This window comes from Ambystoma mexicanum, chromosome 3p, assembly GCF_040938575.1.
Source record: "Ambystoma mexicanum isolate Mex_15411 chromosome 3p, UKY_AmexF1_1, whole genome shotgun sequence".
Classification (NCBI taxonomy): Eukaryota; Metazoa; Chordata; class Amphibia; order Caudata; family Ambystomatidae; genus Ambystoma; species Ambystoma mexicanum.
This window is the reverse complement of record NC_090925.1, coordinates 900,234,280-900,252,760: the sequence shown is the minus strand read 5'-3', so window position 1 is coordinate 900,252,760 and position 18,481 is coordinate 900,234,280. Positions and strand designations below refer to the sequence as shown.

The 18,481-nt window shown below is 42.8% G+C and overlaps 1 protein-coding gene across 4 annotated transcripts in view; it reads left to right on the top strand.

The window, feature by feature from the left end:
• Positions 1-18,481, top strand: part of TOX2 (TOX high mobility group box family member 2) — a 1,178,640-nt gene that overhangs the window by 500,941 nt on the left and 659,218 nt on the right. For 2 of the 4 annotated variants that reach the window (XM_069652135.1, XM_069652137.1), the window contains exon 3: positions 9,560-9,703. The exons of the other annotated variants lie outside the window; for them this stretch is intronic. In XM_069652135.1, coding sequence (XP_069508236.1) covers positions 9,560-9,703 — 144 coding nt within the window. The remainder of the gene's footprint in view (positions 1-9,559; positions 9,704-18,481) is intronic. 4 annotated transcript variants of the gene reach the window in all.

Genomic DNA, 18,481 nt, shown 5'->3' with positions numbered 1-18,481 from the left:
GGCACTCAGAATGGATCAAAGAGATGATTTCTCCGCAGTCTCCCCCAGTAGGATTAACGCGCCAAACAGCCGCACAACAGCCGGCGCCCTCTACCCCCGCCGAGCTCAACGCCGCGAGGGTGAACGCGGGTGCGTTTTGAAGACAGTTCCAGTCACATGATGCTTCACGTGGGCTCCCACAGGCTCCACCCCCTCCAGGGAAAAAAGCTACGAGCAGCAAGAGTCCCGAGTGACTCGCAGTGCTGTGAATCACTTGGCAGCCTCCAAAGCTCCGGTGTATGCAAAAACAAAGTGTCCTTCACAATAGAACGCACCGCTCGCCTGAACGCGGGTGCGTTTTGAAGAGAGTTCCGGTCACGTGATGCTTCACGTGGGCTCCAACAGGCTCCGCCCCCTCCAGGGTACAAAGCTACGAGCAGCAAGAGTCCTGAGTGACTCGCAGTGCTGTGAATCACTTGGCAGCCTCCAAAGCTCCGGTGTATGAAAAAACAAAGTGTCCTTCACAATAGAATGCACCGCTCGCCTGAACGCGGGTGCGTTTTGAAGACAGTTCCCGTCACGTGATGCTTCACGTGGGCTCCAACAGGCTCTGCCCCCTCCAGGGAACAAAGCTATGAGCAGCAAGAGTCCTGAGTGACTCGCAGTGCTGTGAATCACTTGGCAGCCTCCAAAGCTCCGGTGTATGCAAAAACAAAGTGTCCTTCACAAAAGAACGCACCGCTCGCCTGAACGCGGGTGCGTTTTGAAGACAGTTCCGGTCACGTGATGCTTCACATGGGCTCCAACAGGCTCCGCCCCCTCCAGGGAACAAAGCTATGAGCAGCAAGAGTCCTGAGTGACTCGCAGTGCTGTGAATCACTTGGCAGCCTCCAAAGCTCCGGTGTATGCAAAAACAAAGTGTCCTTCACAAAAGAACGCACCGCTCGCCTGAACGCGGGTGCGTTTTGAAGACAGTTCCGGTCACGTGATGCTTCACATGGGCTCCAACAGGCTCCGCCCCCTCCAGGGAACAAAGCTACGAGCAGCAAGAGTCCTGAGTGACTCGCAGTGCTGTGAATCACTTGGCAGCATCCAAAGCTCCGGTGTATGCAAAAACAAAGTGTCCTTCACAATAGAATGCACCGCTCGCCTGAACGCGGGTGCGTTTTGAAGACAGTTCCGGTCACGTGATGCTTCACATGGGCTCCAACAGGCTCCGCCCCCTCCAGGGAACAAAGCTACGAGCAGCAAGAGTCCTGAGTGACTCGCAGTGCTGTGAATCACTTGGCAGCCTCCAAGCTCCAGTGTATGCAAAAACAAAGTGTCCTTCCCAATAGAAGTGCAGGATTTAACTGGTATACTTAAGAAAACATCTCTTCCTAGTTTAATGAGTAGAAGGAGCGTTCAACCACATCTGCAAAGGGTGATCAAATGCATAACTTAATGAGTATATACAAATGTGGCAAAACTGTCAAATGCTATACTCATGGTGGCCCCTATTGTAGAATTTAATATGGGTAATTACCTGTGGATTCAGGTACAAAAGTTGTCTGTTAGAGGATTTTAGGTCAGAGACATATTATCTCTGTTGGGCTCTGTTCCTGAAAAGATGAACAGAGAAAATATTTTTCAGGTAAAACTATCCACAGGGACAGGAAACGGTGTGCAGAGCATGCTAACATTTCAGTTACAGTTGCAATGATCAAAAAATTATTGCTAGTTCGCTATAAGGTTGTGAATTCGTATGTGGTGGCAAGCGTTGGCTCCCCATAAAGTTAAGGTGTATGCTACAAAATGTCTACATATGCCGTGGCAGAACTAATTCCAGCGCTTAGTTCCGTGCTGAGAAATTTGCAGGTTTACCTCAAGGTAATAGGCAGAGGAGCTGCTGAGCTGTGGCTTCTGTGTGCTTTGCGTCCAGGACTGGGAGCATTAGTGCGAACGCGGCCGAGTGTTACATAGTAAAAATGGTTGTCATGTGAATGACGCTTCGGGTTCCTGCCTCCATTGGTTCACGTGACCCGTAAGCAAAGAGTCTCTGAAGGCTGTGACGCTCTGTTGTTGTTGGTTGTCACGGCATCCAATGGTGTCTCTTAGTATGGAAGTCTCTAGGTAACATAGCGGCTCATCCTGTTTGCTATGGTGTGTACCTGTCGCGTTCGTGAGTCCCATAAAGGCCGCTTCGTGCACATATGAATTAGTGACTTGTAAACATGAAAGCAATTGTAGTTGGAGTGACGCTGGGGGATCCTGTCCTTCCTCGGTGCAATGGCGTGAAATTGGAACACTGCACGGGGTAGAGTGGTGCTCCGTTGTTGTTGAGCGTCAAGGCAACTGTCTACATACATTGCTTTGGCATGTCCCGGATCGAAGACAACTGGTCTTATTTTGCATAGTGAATAGCTAAGACGTCTTACTGGGTACATTGCTAGGACGTATCCTAAATTGATAGAAACTGATCTTGCTTTGCATGGTGAATAGCTAAGACATCATAGAGGAAATATCAATGTAAGCAGACAAATGTCTGCATATATTGCTTAGGCGTGTGCCAGATCGAAGACAGCTGGTCTTATTTTGCATAGTAAATAGCTAAGACATCATACTGGGTACATTGCTTGGGTGTATCCTAAATTGATAGCACCAAGTCTTGCTTTTCATGGTGAATAGCTAAGACATCATAAAGGAAATATCAAAGACCGAGCTAAACCTAGCTGTGCGATTGGAGTCGCAGGGTGGTGCAGTTCAGGTCCATGAATAGTGTGATCAATGTGTCACAGGTTGAAAGATTTCGTTTAGACCCTGGTGATAAGTGTCCAGATGGTGAATCCATCTGGACTCCTTATGTAGTAGACTATGTTGGAGGTCTGCCCCACTTTTACTTTTTCCAGTACCCACCAGGTGAAATCATTTGGGGAGTGTCTGGCTTCTAAGTAATGTGTCACTAAAGGTGCTGTCAAGGTCTTACACCGAATCTTAGATCTATGTTCCGATATTCTTAAATTAATAGCTCTTGTGGTCTGTCCTACATATCTTAACCCTCATGGGCATTCAATACAGTAGATGACTTTGGAACTTTTGCAGTTAGTGAAATCTCTGAGGATCCATTCCCTTTGGCCAAACGTAAAAGTTTTCATTTTTCTGGTGAACTGGCACGCCACGCAGTTCCCACATGGGTGATGCCCTTGTAATGGGCGTAGAGTTCTTTGTCGCGTGTATGATGAGTCTGCTTGGAAGAGAGAATGAACCAAATATTCTTTAATGTTCTTCGCTCTTTTGTATTCAAACCTAGGCGTGGGATCTTCTGGTAGATTAAGTCTGGCAATATGCCAGTACTTCTTAATGATTTTCTTAATATGTGCTGTCTCTGCTCTGTGTGACCACACAGGTTAGACTGTCTTCACTGATGTTGTTTTTTCTATTTAGTGGTTGTAGGAGCAATTCTCTATTTGCGTGGAGGGCTCTTTTTGCTGACTGATCCAATAATTTTTTGGGGTAGCCCCTGTTTTGTAGTCTGCTGGTCAGGAGTGCTGCATGTTTTGTGAAGTCTTCCCTTAGGGCACAATTCCTGCGGATACTTTGTTTCATATGAGTAGGGTGGTTACTAGTATGGTGTAGTAACGTATTCCTGTCTGTCAACTTGCGGTGAAGATCACATGTAAGTCTGCCATTAAGTGCCTGATGGTCAAATCCAGGAAGGGGACCTGTGTCGTGCTGTGCTCAATGGTGAACTGTATATCATGATTACACGAGTTCAGCCATTCCCAAAATAATAATAGTTGATTCAAATGCTGCCCCCATCGCTGTCCCTTTTGTCTGAAGGTACTTTTGTCTGTCGAATGTGAAGAAATCTTTTCTTAGAGCTATCGTCATAAGTTCCAGAATAAAGTTGCTTGGAACCCGATCTTGTAGTGGGTCCCTGGTGAGCCACTCGTGGATGCATTCAATTGCTGCTTCTTGTGAAATGTTCGAGTAAAGAGACATGATATCCATAGTGACTAGAATCTGGGTCAATGGATCAAATAGCATCTCCTCAAAGATAGTGATTGTATGGGTAGTATCCTTCAGATATGTGTTGGTTTTCATACTGAGTGTTTGTAGGAAAGTATCTATAAACTTACATAAAGGATCCAGGACTGACCCACATCCTGAAACTATTGGTCTGCCTGGTGGGCTATGTGGGTCCTTATGGATCTCTGGTAAGGCGTAGAAGCATGGAGTTCTACCTCCCAGAGAAGTAAGAAACTCTGCTTCTTTTGGAGATGGCCAATCCCTTTCTAGTGCATAGCTTACCACTTCTGAGATTTCCTGACTCAAATCTTTTGTCGAATCTTTACGGAGGATGGAGTAACATTCCCTGTCGTTCAAGAGGGCCAATACCATGTCTTTGGCAAGGGAACATTTTTCTCCATGGGCCTCATTACGAGTCTGGCAGTAACCGTGCCGGGAATTCCGCAGGTTACCGCTGGACTCGTATTACCATTCCGCCTCCGTGATTGCGGAATCACCGGGGCATTACAACCCCGGTGACCCAGTAATTCCAGAGGCAGAATTCTGTTAATTCCCATTCCCATGGAGTCCTATAGGACTCCATGAGAATGGGGAAGTGGAAACACCGGCACCATGCTGTAATGGTGCCGGTGTTTCCATGTCCGCCTGCAAGCGGGTGGTGTTAAACCCGCCAGGTCAGACCTGGCGGAAATGACACCTCCCGCCTTCAGGACTCTTAATCAGCCGGTCCGGAAAGAACGGTGGTGGCGGATTTACCACCACCGCTCTTTCCGGACCGGCTGACCTGTAATCAGGCCCACGTCTTTATTTCCAGCTGAGAAATATACACACTTTTAAACATTGCAGTCTGTGTTGGCAAATGCCAATTTCCATGTAGAATCATCCTTTCATTTTTATGGGATTGGCCAATCACATGCAAGGTCTTTTTGAATCAGCGTCTTCATTTCCACACTGCATTTTTAATGTGGCAGCTGAAAATGAAAGGCTGCCTTTTTGTATATCAGCTCACAATTTGCCTTTTCCATGACTGGCCTACATGGCCTTGCAGTTCATGTACATTTGGGGCTATCATTAAACCACACAGGATGTTGCCACATCAAAGTGACCTGGAAATCTTCTCGGGTCACTGAGATTTGAAAATGGTGCCCTGAAAATATATGCCGATCAGTTTGTGGTCAGTTCGTCTCCGATTAATGTACAGCCCACCTAAGTTCTACACAATGTTTCCAGGTAATTCATTTAGACTACTGCAGAAGAGAGAATGCCTTTTCCTGCACTTCCCTGAACTGGTTATCAAGTGTCCTCTGTAGACCTTTCAGCCCTGCAGGGGAGTGGCATTAACCTGCAGCTAATATCATTGATGAGAAAGGAAGAATCTTTTGGAATAAATCCTGATCCCCCATCCCCCATATTTGCCATCGAATGGGTCAGTGTTTTCTGAAGATCTTTTTCTCGGCATGGTCACTGAGTTACGTGGTGTCCGATATTGTTGTCATGTGCAAGCCCCTCTGGTAGTCGAAGCATGCTCCAAAGCATCCTTGAGAAATTCTTGTTTTACTATCACTTAGTTGCTCAAGCATCCTTTGCATTGTGGTGTTTAGTTACCAGAATGAACACTTGACTTACAGCAGCAGACTAGACCCTCCTCTTAAATGTAATCTACTGGCTGACTCGGATGGTTTTCTGTTCATACTTCTTCCAGTGCTTTTGTATAATTTTCTGAAGAAAAGCCATAATATATTAGAAGTGCTATTGATAATTAACACTTAAACATAAAAACGCCTTAACAAGAATCTGCATTTAAACATACATTTGAAGTATAGGTTTGTGAGAGCCAGCCCTATACACTAACTGATTGCCAGTATTTTTAAGACAGGTAGCATCCAAATCGTCTGCCTTTGGCCACTTTCCCTGCTTGTTCTTAGCCCAAAAACGTTGCATAAAAACGTTCTGAAAGTTTTTGGCCAAGAAATCAAAGAGAGGATCTTGTGGGCAAAAAAGTGCCCCCACATCAAAAAGGAAAACACAAGTCCCCCCAGGGTTAGTGTACTGTACATGTATGTTTTTGAAATGTAGTTCCTTGCATCTTTGACAATGATTTATATATTTTTGAAAGCTCACCAATCTGGTATGTGTCTCCTCACACATTATTTGTGCATATTGTCCAAATTCCTTCATCATTCGAATGTGTTTTCTTTTTTTAACAATTCTACTGATCTGCTTTTCTATAGCTTGTTACATTTTTATTTTAATCCTCCTAATTCCTAAGTCACATTGTTTATTCAATTGTCTCACCCACTCACTTCTAGCAGCAACATTTTGGATCCAATTCTCTAGGTTACCTAGACCACGGAACCATGAATGTCAGCCCGTTGCATACCTTTATGTATTGAAGTAGTGCAAGTGACACAAGTGAGATAGTTCAGCTATTTCAGTACTTGTTTCAATTGTGGCTATTCAGCCTGCAGGACACAAGTTTGAATGCTGGCAGTGCAGTTGCAGTCCTTCACCCTTTCTACTGTAAGTTGTTCATCTGAGCACTAACTCATATTGGTTAATACTAAAACATGTTATTAAATCACTTTGAAGCACTTAATCCTGGGTTCTCCTGCTTCAGAGGGTGATGTTGTTGTTAAAAGAACTCTGTGCGCTGAGGCCCATGGGCATGTGGCGCGTTACAGAAGTTTATATACAGAAGTTTAAATAAATAAATAAACTACATTAAGGTGTCTGAGAATAAGCACTTAGTGACGAGCAGTCTCCCAGTTTAAATAATTTCTCGTTGATGGTGGAAGTTAAGTCAAAGTAAATGCATTCACTCCTTTTGAAATACTACCGCTGTGTTCCGATCAGTGACCCTCCCTGGAAATGGGCAAAGTGTATTTAGTACAGTGTGGATACAAGATAGGATCAAAGCTACAACTGAAGTTAAAGTCTTTTGAGTCGGGGGATTTCACTTGGAGCAATTGTAAAAACGTCTCCCCCTATTAGCCAACGATAGTTACACTTAGTAGTATTTGCTATGAACAGACCGAAAACCCTATTTAGCATTTAGTTGTGGGAGGAAATGAAATGCAGCCATTCCATGGTGCTCTCAGTGTTCTCACGGAGTGGCATTGGAGGCATAATCAGACTGGCAGTGTAACATGAGATATTTCAACCTTGGGTCTGAGGCATCAACAAGTAAGACATTATTTTAAACCGCTATAGCAGGAGAGAAGACACTGACTCATGTCATTCGACCACAAATGGTCACTATCCATTCTTATTACAATTAGGGCTGTACCAAATAGCATATTTAGTATTCGGCCGAATACCGAATAGTTTGTCAACTATTCGGCCGAAGCCGAATATGAAGCCGAATAGTTGCTTTATTTAATAAATCATGTTCCAAACTTCAAAAAACACACTTATTAAAAAAAACAAATAAAGCACCTTTTTAAATGCATGCTATACTTTTATTTCTCTTCATTGTAATTAATGTAGCATCTTTATTTAAACTATAAAAGCCTGAAATAAAGCAGATTTAACCAAAATGAAGGGACCAAATGTACAGAAGATTGTTGCATATTCATTGCCAGTTAAAGTGGGAGGCTTCACAAATACAAAAGGACTACCTTTGTGAATCAGATGCATTGCATTCTCTATCCAATTGCAAAGTCGATGTGGTCGAGTTTCGAAACTTCTTTGCAGCTCACATGGAAATGTATAAAATGGGTCAGGTCAGCTCATGCAGGACACAAGTCAAGAGGAGATCTGAAATGCATGAACTCCATCTCACAACTATTCACCCCTATCCTAGCCACTCTTTCTCGCCAATACACAAAATATCATATAATGTTAGACTCAGGACACAAGTCCTTAAAAAAAGAAAAGGGGGGACTATGCCGTACACAATGGGAAGTGACATGACAGGAACTGAAAGTATCTATGAACATTTCTTTCAGTTTGTTTTTTCCAACTGAAAAAAGTGCACATTGCATATAAACATTCGCCAAAAGAAAAGATGTTCCTGTATTGTTGCAGGCTAAGTATAAAAGATGAGCACCTTCTTTGTTTAAGAATCTGTAACAAAACATGCCCTAAAGAGCAGATTACAATATAAGATATTTTTCAGCTGTGTGATAGCAATTTGTCTGGTCTAATTCTATTCAGTTTTGCAAACTGAAGTATATATTTGCCTTTCTGAGTTCATGTTGCATTGTATTCAAATGAGAATGTCAAAGTATTCGGCAAGAGCCGAATAGCAAGAAACTATTCGGCTGGGGATGAATAGCTTTTTTTCAGCACGGAATTCGGCCGAATACTTACTCGAAGCTGAAGTTCGGTACACCCCTAATTACAATCCAGAAATATGTTCCTGGGCAACAAAACTAAAGTGTCAAATCAACAGAAACCTCTCTGTATTCAAAAGGTATAAATAGTGTGTACTTATATTTGTGCAAGAAATGAAGATGGGATGCCCAGAAAGGACCATGTATGCGTGACCCTCTGACTGTGATTTTCATACATTTCTGGGTGAGGTGTAAAAAAGACACGAGAACCAGGTGGCATGACCTGAATTAATGGGCTTTATGCCTGTATTCGTTCAAAATTGGATGTTGTCGACTGTGCTGATGGTTGACACTAACATAGCACATTAATTCACAAAGCACATTTTAATGCTTTGTGCCTCGCCCCTCCCCACTCCCTCCTGCCTCGCCCCTCCCCACTCTCTCCTGCTCCATCGAAGGCATCCACATTAAAATGGCAAGGATAGTGAAAAAACAATCAGAGAGTTGGTCTCTGCCTGATGTTACATCATCAGTGTCATTTGTTGCCCAATTAAAAACTGTAGATATAAGAAATCCATGTATTGCATCATGTTCACACTTAACCTCTATTATAAAGAAAATCCGAAAATGAAGACTCATTAATTTACCTTTGAACGCCAATGTTTTTTGTCCTAGGTGTGTATAGAAATCGCTCTGTAATCCATAACCGTTAATACCTGTGGAGATATAACAGTGTACATGAGCCTTACAGAGCAATAGTTATAAGACACCAATAATCCCCTGCCTCGCTGTTCACCATAAAACTTCACATTAACTCAAAAAGTATTGTTTCAGAAGTGATCTTGATTAATCAGGGACTCAGGTGAGCATATGCCAGTTTTATGAGCTTCGGCAGATGCACTTGTGAGCTTTGGTACATGCACTTGTGAGCTTTGGTACATGCATTTGTGCGGAAACTATGCCTTCCATCTTCTATGAGCAATATTAGACAAAGTACATTGGTGATGAAGCAAAGCAGCCATATATGTAGGCTCAAGGGTACTTGGGTAGCATGTTCTTCAATTCTAGGCCCTACTCTCCTTGGAGCAGTGTCATTCTCTCTTTAGTTATCTTCAGCATGGCATCATAATGCCACAATGGGTTCGGGTCGTTTCTAAGTCATCAGTAGCTCAATGTTTTTTTTGAAAGTTTCCTATTCAATTGTATGGCTTGGTGAATGTTTTTTCAATGTGTTTTTGTTTCATTTAGTTTGTAGAGTAACTTGAGGCTCTCCACTGTCACCTTTTTAAAATCTCCAGATCTGTCTTCCTTCATCGGATCAGGCCCGGAAGGTGCAACAGCTCCGGAAGGGCCCACACCCATCCAGGATCCAGTCCCATTGGCCACCGAGAACGGGTCTCTCGGTGGGGCCCTCTTCCCATGGTCCTTCACCATACTACCAGGTAAATATTAGGCACACAATACAATGACATTTACAGACCAGACCATCAGTATATCTGAATTTGGGTAAATCAGACACACAGCGTTATGAAAATGAAACCATATAGTTTCATTTGTTGGTGTATTCAGTTGTTGTACAGTTCATCTGCTTTGTTTCTGTTTTTTTCTGCTTTTGTTTTTTTTAAATTTACAAATCAACATGACTGACAATCTGCAATGCACTGTAAAGATTTTGTATTCCCATTGCAATCACTTTCATCCAACCACACTAGCACATCAATGATTGGCAGAGACAAAGGGCTGCATTTCTTAACGTTACCGGGTCTTTTACTTGACCCTAACTGCTCACTCCTTGAAGTGCTTGTAATTAAGTGGTTACCATTTTGGACTGGTAGACCCTTTCAAAAGAATGACCGGTCCAACTGATCGACTACTTATTGTTGGGCAGCCACCCAAATCTAAAAGGCGAGGAGGGGGGCTGTTGTGATAATGTGTAGGGGAGATGTATGGTGGGAGGTATGCGTGTACATTGGGCAGGATGATGAGATAGGTGGAGTTGGGCAATCAGTGGTGGGGATATGCTTGTTTGGTGGGGAGGAGTTGGGGTGAGTAGTGATGGTGGTATACATGTCTCGGGAGGATAGCTCAGCGGCAACGTGCTTGCCTTGGAAGCAAGACAACACGGAGCAACACAGGTTCGATCCCTGGGTCTGTGCTGAGAAACCTCTGGGTATTAAGCGCGTTATAAATAACCTATCATATCATCATATCATATCATGGTGGGGGTAATCATGTAATGTGGGCATAGGGCAAGGTTACCTAACAATGGGGGGATGGGTAGGGGTGATAGGGAGGGGGGTGCTCCACAATGGTAGTAGGTTGTAGAGTCCAGGTGGGGCAATGAGGGGTAGGAAATATGGGTTCAGAGGGGAGGACCCCAACAAGTAGGAAGCAGTGGAGATTATTAGCAGACAGGTAAAGGGGAAGACGTGGAGGGAATAGTTTTTGGGAGGGGGCAAGCAGTTGCATTTGTCGACTACCTGGGGTCGAGCAATATGCAACACGTCATTGAGAGTAATATGGGGCAATCAGATGAGGTTTAACAAAGGATGTGAAACCCTCCTACCAATGCTCATTGAAGGTAGTACGGACGTACATATAGTGCGATGCTCAAGCTGAGAAAGACATACTCTCTGAGTGGTAAATCAGAATCAGGAGACTGAAAACTCATTGTGGTTTGTAAAGTGACTGTTTTTTTTTTAATGCCAAAACCCTATAGTAACCCTAAGTTTCTGGTCCATCCGCTGAAAGAAAGAAAAGAGTTCAAATGGGTGTACGTCAGGATGTCATACAAAATGAAGTCAGTCCTCTATCTAGAAAGCTAAGCTAGCCTGATCCCTGGCTTGCCACTAAAAATGAAAAGCACCCAACATTAACACACAAAAATCCTCATGGCCTCTGCCCAAATGATATGCTCTTGGCTGGTTTCTGGCCCCCACTATACTTTCTCTGGATTAGACAAGGCTGTTAGCCCTCACCCAAGTTTGACTCTGATCAACAGCAAATGCCTTTTGGCTTGTCACCCTATTTACAGTTTAAGTAAGACTATTCAATAACTCTAATTAGGGCTTCCGGCTCGATGTACAAGGGGATAGTGAGTATCTGTAGGCCTCCAGGCTCTCTACGTAGTTCAAGTCCTTTATGAAATAAAGTTCCTGTAAATGTCTCTGAATAGCTGAGCCTCTTCTGGCTCGGCTCCAGTCCTCCCTCAGGACTCGAGTTTCTCACCCACTATGGGGTCGGTTTGGTTGTGGCCCGCACTGGCCCCAATGGAATCTCACCCCACCATGTGGTATCGGGTTTCAAACCCCTCTTGGGCTGCTCGGTTTCTCAGACCTCTTGGGGTATTTGCTTTTTCAGCCCCTCTTGGGTTTCTCAGCCTCGGCTGTTTGCCTTGTCAGACTTTCTTTGGGTTTATGGATTCTCGCCCCATCTTGGACTATCTGGTTCCTCAACACCTCTTGAGCTGTTTGGTTCCTCACCTCGTTTTGGGGTATATCTAGCCCTGTCCGTTATCCTCCTGGTTCCCTGGACACACCAAATACCTTGTTTGCTGTAGCAGCGTCCCTCAGTAGACGTGAAACTGTGGTTTTGCTTCACCTCGGTCTTCCACGTCAGTGCTTCCTGCCAGTTTGTCACAGGACTTAAGCATTGGTTTCCGCAAGTGCTGCTTGACCAATTTTCATACGGTTTGCATGTCTTTTCTCTGCGGCAAGGCCAAGCTTCTCCAGCTCCCATCCTCCTTCCAGGTAGCAGTGCTCTGCAAGGTTTTCTCACTCCTCTGCACTCCACGCCGACTGAGTGGTACTGCTTCATGGCTCCACCTCAAAGTGGGACTGATCCTCCTCTGTGCAGCTCAGTAGGCTTCCGACTCTCTCTCCTGCTCCCTTTGGTCGGTCTCACTGGTTTTTATGCTGCTCCCTGTAAGGAGAATGAACACTCCATTGGTTTGGTGCTTCATGCAAGTTTAGAAACAGAAAAGGCTCAGAAGCCACACCAGCTACTTCCCACAAATATTGCCAGAGTTATTTTGTGCAAGCCCTGTATTGCCGATAGAGACATTTGCTTCCTGAGACAGGGAGTGTAACATATATCCCTGTTAAGAGATGGCCTGTCCTCTAAGTCGGACGGTGGCACCCCTATTGGGATCCCGCTTGCCCTGTCCCCTAGGGGATGTTAAGCTTAGCGGGCTGGCTCACCACCCTAGCCCCAAAGGGGTTGGCTCCTCTTTGGAGAGAAGGATCCAATTCTCTGGATTCGTCATATTTTATAATTATGTAGAGGAATGCAGAAGAGATTTGCTACACATGCAGTCTTTGCTGCAGCTCAATGGTAGAGTGCCTGGATGTTTTTCCAATTTCCTTTCCTGGTTGAGCCGTGTTCAACGTTTCCTGGAGATCTCATCTCATCTCTAGACGCTTGAACATCTCAATCCCTGATGTGAGTCCAATGGCCCTAAGCCCAGAAGGCATGAGTTACTCCATGCTATATTCTTAGGTGAGAAAGTCAGTCAGAAAACATCTCCCTGAAACTTTACATAAAAAAGATTAAATAAAGATACTATGAAATATAAAAATAGAAAGTTAAAATAACAATGACTTAACAACACTAATATCTACACATTCTTTAATGCCATGATACATGATCAATTCAAATAGTAACACTTTAACTAGATTACGTTTCCTTTGGAATTTTAAAGTACAACAGCGTGGTGTAGTATACTGAGTGAAAGTGCAAAAGTGCAGCCTCTTATCCATTCTTACAGGGCCAGGGATTCATTTTAGGCATGGAATAGCAAGGAGGCATAGGGTAAATCCACAGTTTCTTAGAAGCGGCAGCAGCCTGGGACGGAGAATATTTGCATACTTGGACAAAAGATCAAGTTTAAAATAGCTTCCTCTACATTTGAGCAAAAGGAGCATACATTTATGATGTTAGTTTTTGCCTTCCCATAAAGCAAGGACTTCACCCATATTGGTACAAGCTCAAAACGAGGTTGGGTTCACCCAAAACATACATTTAAATTCAGGGATCCACTTCAAGCAATTCCTTATGTCCACATTCATCTTCTTTTGCAGTTCGGTATCTTTTTCGTTCAAGCTAAATAGCTCCCGTAACAGTGTTCTTACCTTTTTCCTATTTGACCTCCGAATGGCCCTTGTTCTGGTAAAGAACAATGAACAGCGGTTGACAGCCATCATTTTCTGGATGTGGCATGGACAAAGAATCCTAGTGGGAAGATGCCTGCTAATAATGTGTAACATCCTCCTTGTGCAGGAAGCGTTGAGATTACTCCACACGGAGAGCCACAGAAGAGCCTGTCTTACTCCGACTTCAATACAATACGTCTTTGAGTCAACTTGTTCTGAACTGTTAAGTCCAGTGCATACTTGCGTAGTTCAAGGATATGCCTAAATAGTGAACACTCTACCTTAATTTATGATGTTGTTTTGGCCTTGCTATAAAGCAAGGACTTCCCCAATTGGTAAAAGCTCAAAACGATGTCACCCAAAACCTGAATTTAAATTTAGGGATCAATTTCAAGTAATTCCTTATGTCGCCCAGTAAAGTGACAATGCTTTATCCACATTCATCAGTTCTATGTGATTTTATTTGAAGAATGATTTTTCTAACGAAACATTTATAACGAAAAAATATTGAATTTCTTTTTTTTATGGGGGGTTCCACCCCTGCACCTTGTTTCCTTATGCTTTTAACCCCACCCCCACCCGTTTTAACACCTTACCCACCCCATATATATTTTAAAAAGAAAATTGATATTTTTTCTTTATAATTGTTTTGTTATAAAATCATTCCCTGACTTTTTTTATTTAAATCAATGAATACCAATTTCATCTTCTTTTGCAGTTTGGTAACATCTTTGATCAAGCTACATTGCTCCCTTAACAGTGTTCTTACCTGCCTATACAAAATAACTTAAGGTGCTCGTCAGTCGTCAGAATTACGAAATGAAGATGCCCTTCCTCCAAAACTAACTCTAACTGCCCTAACACTATTTGACTAACTTAAATTATATTAGGAAAATGTATCTTCCTTCTGGTTGTTCTCTTATGACATGGTCTCTGTGTTTCATAGTTCTCATTACTAAGATATCCTCAGATAGTCTCTTGTCACTTTGTGGACAAGGTCCTGTATGTCTATTAAAATTTACTTAGGTTTGCTTTCCCCTCTTGGGTTAGTTATTACATCAGGTTTTGTAAATCTCTTTCTTAAACCTTCTCCCAGGTCTATATGCCTTTCTGATCTCTGTAGATCTAGCCGTTTTAAGTTTGCTTTCCTTTGTAGCAGAGTGAGCCTTCAACTTTCCTGGCATGGCTCAGTTTGGTCACTTCTTCTCTGTCTTATTTCACTTGACTTCAGTTCCAATTTAGATTCCCATCCTTCATCCCAGGGTGTTTGTCTCCAGTTCTTAACACCTTCTCTTTCAGGTTTGGTCCTTATTTTCTGGATCCCTTTAATACAGTTCAACTTTACTGGCATTATTTTGAAAATCTCGTCAATTTCACTGGGACGAATTTGCTCCTCGTGGGTATCGATGCCCCAGTGCCCTTCCGGTATTCCAATTCCCCCAGTTACCTCTGTGTTTGAAGGGGTAACTTTTTAGGGCTCACCGCTCGCTCTGGTTCTCTTCCTCTACTCCGATGCTCGTATTCCTCCTTTGGGGTCGGTATCACTCATTCGGTCCTCTTCCTCTATGTGACCGCGTCAGATTACGGTCGCAGTGTCTCTCATAGATTCTGTTGCTTGGTTGCGTCAGCGCTGTTCAATGGGCGGACTGCCCACCACGAACACCTCGTGGTCAAACCACCACAGGGAGAAGGCTTCACTTCTTCTCTGTTGCTCTCTCCTTGGAAACACTGGGTTTCCAGCATTCCTTTCTGCTTCTTAGGATTCCTGCAAAAGTCACGGGCTCCTTGGCTCTCCTTGGCTCTTCCTCCTCCTGGTGTCACCTTGTCAGTGGGCTGCTTACGCTCCTCTCTCTGGTCGTGCTTCGCTTCTACTCAGCCCTTGGGGAGAAGGGAATGAAATTCCCTCGTTTTGTCACACTGCTCATAATGTCTTCATCCACCATGTGCAGTAATCTTTGAGATTACTCCACACAGAGAGAAACAGAAGAATCTATCTTAATCCGGATTCAATACAATATATCCTTGATTCAACTTGTTATGAACTGTTAAGTTCTATGCATATTTGGGTAGTTCAAGGATAGGCTTAAATAGTGAACATTCTACTTTCTACTTATGCGGTAATGGCCTGAATGTGAGTTTGTAATGCCCCGGTGATTCCGGCAAGTCCGGAGACGGTAATTCACTACGGGTCCGGCGGCAGTCTGCCGGTTTTTCCGGCACGGCTACCTCCGGACTCATAATGAGGCCAAAAGTCCCTTCCCATTTCCATGGTGGTCATTCAAGTAAATTGAAAAAAAGTAAACAAAAAAAATGACCGCCATGAAAAAGGGAGAAGGGACAGTGTGCAGTCCCTTCACCCTTTCCACGTTGGCCTATAAAGAAAAAAAACAAGTGTTGCGAGGGTCCTGCAATAGCGTAAGTGGGTTTACCATCTGGTAAGGCTTGCAAACGAACCAATCAGTGCATTTGTAAGACTAAAAAAACCTGCACCGGGTACTAATTTCGTTTAGACCCTCATAACTAGAAAGCAGGTCCTAAGTAGTGGTTTATTTTTAATCATTTCTAAATAAACAGGTATTCTGTAAATAATATGAAAAGAAAACAGAGGACAATGCCTAAGTGTGGTTTGAAAATATGTATATAGATAACATCTCAGGGAACATGGGACACAATTTGCAGGGCAGTTCAAGGCAAGAATGTGCATTATAATTTTCAATCTTCCTTTTGCCCCAAGAAATACTCTGTACGCATAACATTCTCCACAACCGCAATAAGCAATTATCGGTTGTAAGTAATGTTCAACAGAATAGTTACTAGTAAGCTCACATTGTGATCTCCACAGCAGCATCTTTACCAAAGCTTTAAGATCTTTTTAGTGCACTCCAGGCTTACATTTCTAAACATAATCCTTTGACTCTCTCATTGGTTCTAACTAGCAGATTGGTTGGAAGATGGATAGATAGGTTTATTTAATTGGATTTTTCTGTTAACAATATACAAAATGCAAGACTAATATAATTACATAAAATTCACATAGTACAAACCCAAAATAAAAGATCAGCTTTAACATTAACAAATTCAAACTATATATAAAAACTTGATAATTGCAATTAATTATATAACACATGGCATCTGCCTGTGTCCGAGTACGGTTTAAGAAGAAATAAGGTCTTAAATAATGTTTAAGGAGAGCAAGAAAACAAGGACAATTTAGCAGCAAATGAGCCAAACCATCACGAGCTTCCATTTTGCAGGCACATTTATTGCTTCCCCCTGCCCACCTTCTTCATTTATTTAGGCGGAGTAAATGTAGATGTACCATTAGCCTCACACTCCTGCACTCTTGGGATCACTTTTGAAAACTAATACTTGTGGTTGTGTGTATTCCTAAGTCTGCATATAGGGTTAAGGAGGGCAGCTTAAATATATGTTCACAATCTGCCTCTCTCCCCATCTGAGAAGCTCTTACTTTGATAGCTATTTTAAATTGACTCAGTGTAAAAAACTTAGTGATATCCCACTCTCCAATCAATCAATACCTTTGAACCTGCCTCGAACCACAAATATTTATCTTTACTTGGGGACGTTGCAATCTCGCATATCCCAATATTCACATTCGCATTTGCTGAAAATCCCAGACGAGCCTTTAAAAAAAATAAGTTAAAAACCTTAAACATACCAACACCTTCAAACTGAGCACCCCCAATTCAGCTCTTATGGCACTACCAGGAGGGCCTGGGGAAAGACCTCTTATTTGATACAGTAATGTATTTTGCAGCCCCTCCAGTACATGACATTTCAAATAACCCCAGATTTCACTACCACTTAAGAGCACCACGCTGACCTTTCGGTTGTATACCTGCAAACATTTTTACAATCTATGAGCCCGAAACATCAAATAGAATCTTGAAAGTCCTTTGAACCTTACTAATGCCCTTTCAGCTGTCTTCTTAAAATATTTGACCTAGGCACCACTCTTTAAGAAGAGTATACCAAAAATAAGAGTGTGTGTCTGCATCCTCAATTCTATAGTAATTTAAAAACAAGCTATAGGATTTCCCCTTTCCCAAACACCATCATTTGTGGTTTTGTCATATTTAATTACAGACTTTGCTTGCCAAAATAGTAATTTACGTATAGGGCTCTAATGGAGCTCAGCCGGGAATTAAGTTAAAAAAAGCTGTGTCATCTATGTAAAGGAACACACTATAGGATACACCCTTCAGGGAGGGTGAGGTGACTTTCGTAAGGGAAGTACAGGGGTTAAAGTCCTGAAAGGAATACAATAAAGAGGAGTGGGGCTAGCGATCATCCCTGTTTTACATCTTTATTGGTGAATAAAAGAGCTGTATAGTTTCCCAATGTTGAAAATGAAACAGTCACCAAGGTGTCTTGTGAATACATCATTCAGCAAGACACAGACAACAGATTCACTTTTCTTAATAAAATACTTTATTGGTCTTTATGTCAGGATGGAGTAATGCCTAACGTGCCCTAAGCTAAGGTGGGATTTCACTAGCTAAATAAACTAAGGCCAGTCTGTGTCATCAAGGTCAATTTAAAAATGTGTCTGTGTCCAATTACCATGTAGCCCAACCTTTATTTCGTGGTTTCCTGGGTTCTGTCTCCTGTAGGGGCTACTCGATCTAGGCGCAGTTGTTGGACCATACGGTCCACCCATTACAGGTCACGCAACCGATAACCCTTGGCACTTTGTGATGCTCTTGGTTTTCCTTGGCCTATACAGGATTTCCTCCCTCGACTTGTGTCAGTAATTCACATGAATTGTGGCTCTCATAATGGCAGTCTCTTGGCTTTGCCACAACCTATGTTCAAGTCACTCTGTCACTGTGGTGTAAATCCTTTTCACACTTGGTTTTATCAATGTTCATTCAAGTTCATCAACTTGTCTTTCACACATGCTTTTCTGCTTGATTCAATAATGTATATCATGAACTTTAACTTTATTTATGAAAACGCTTCTGCATAGGTTTTCACTACATTCACAACTGCACATCATTCGTTTTTCACTTGTGCAATATTTTCCTCTTATTTTCTTATCTTTCTATT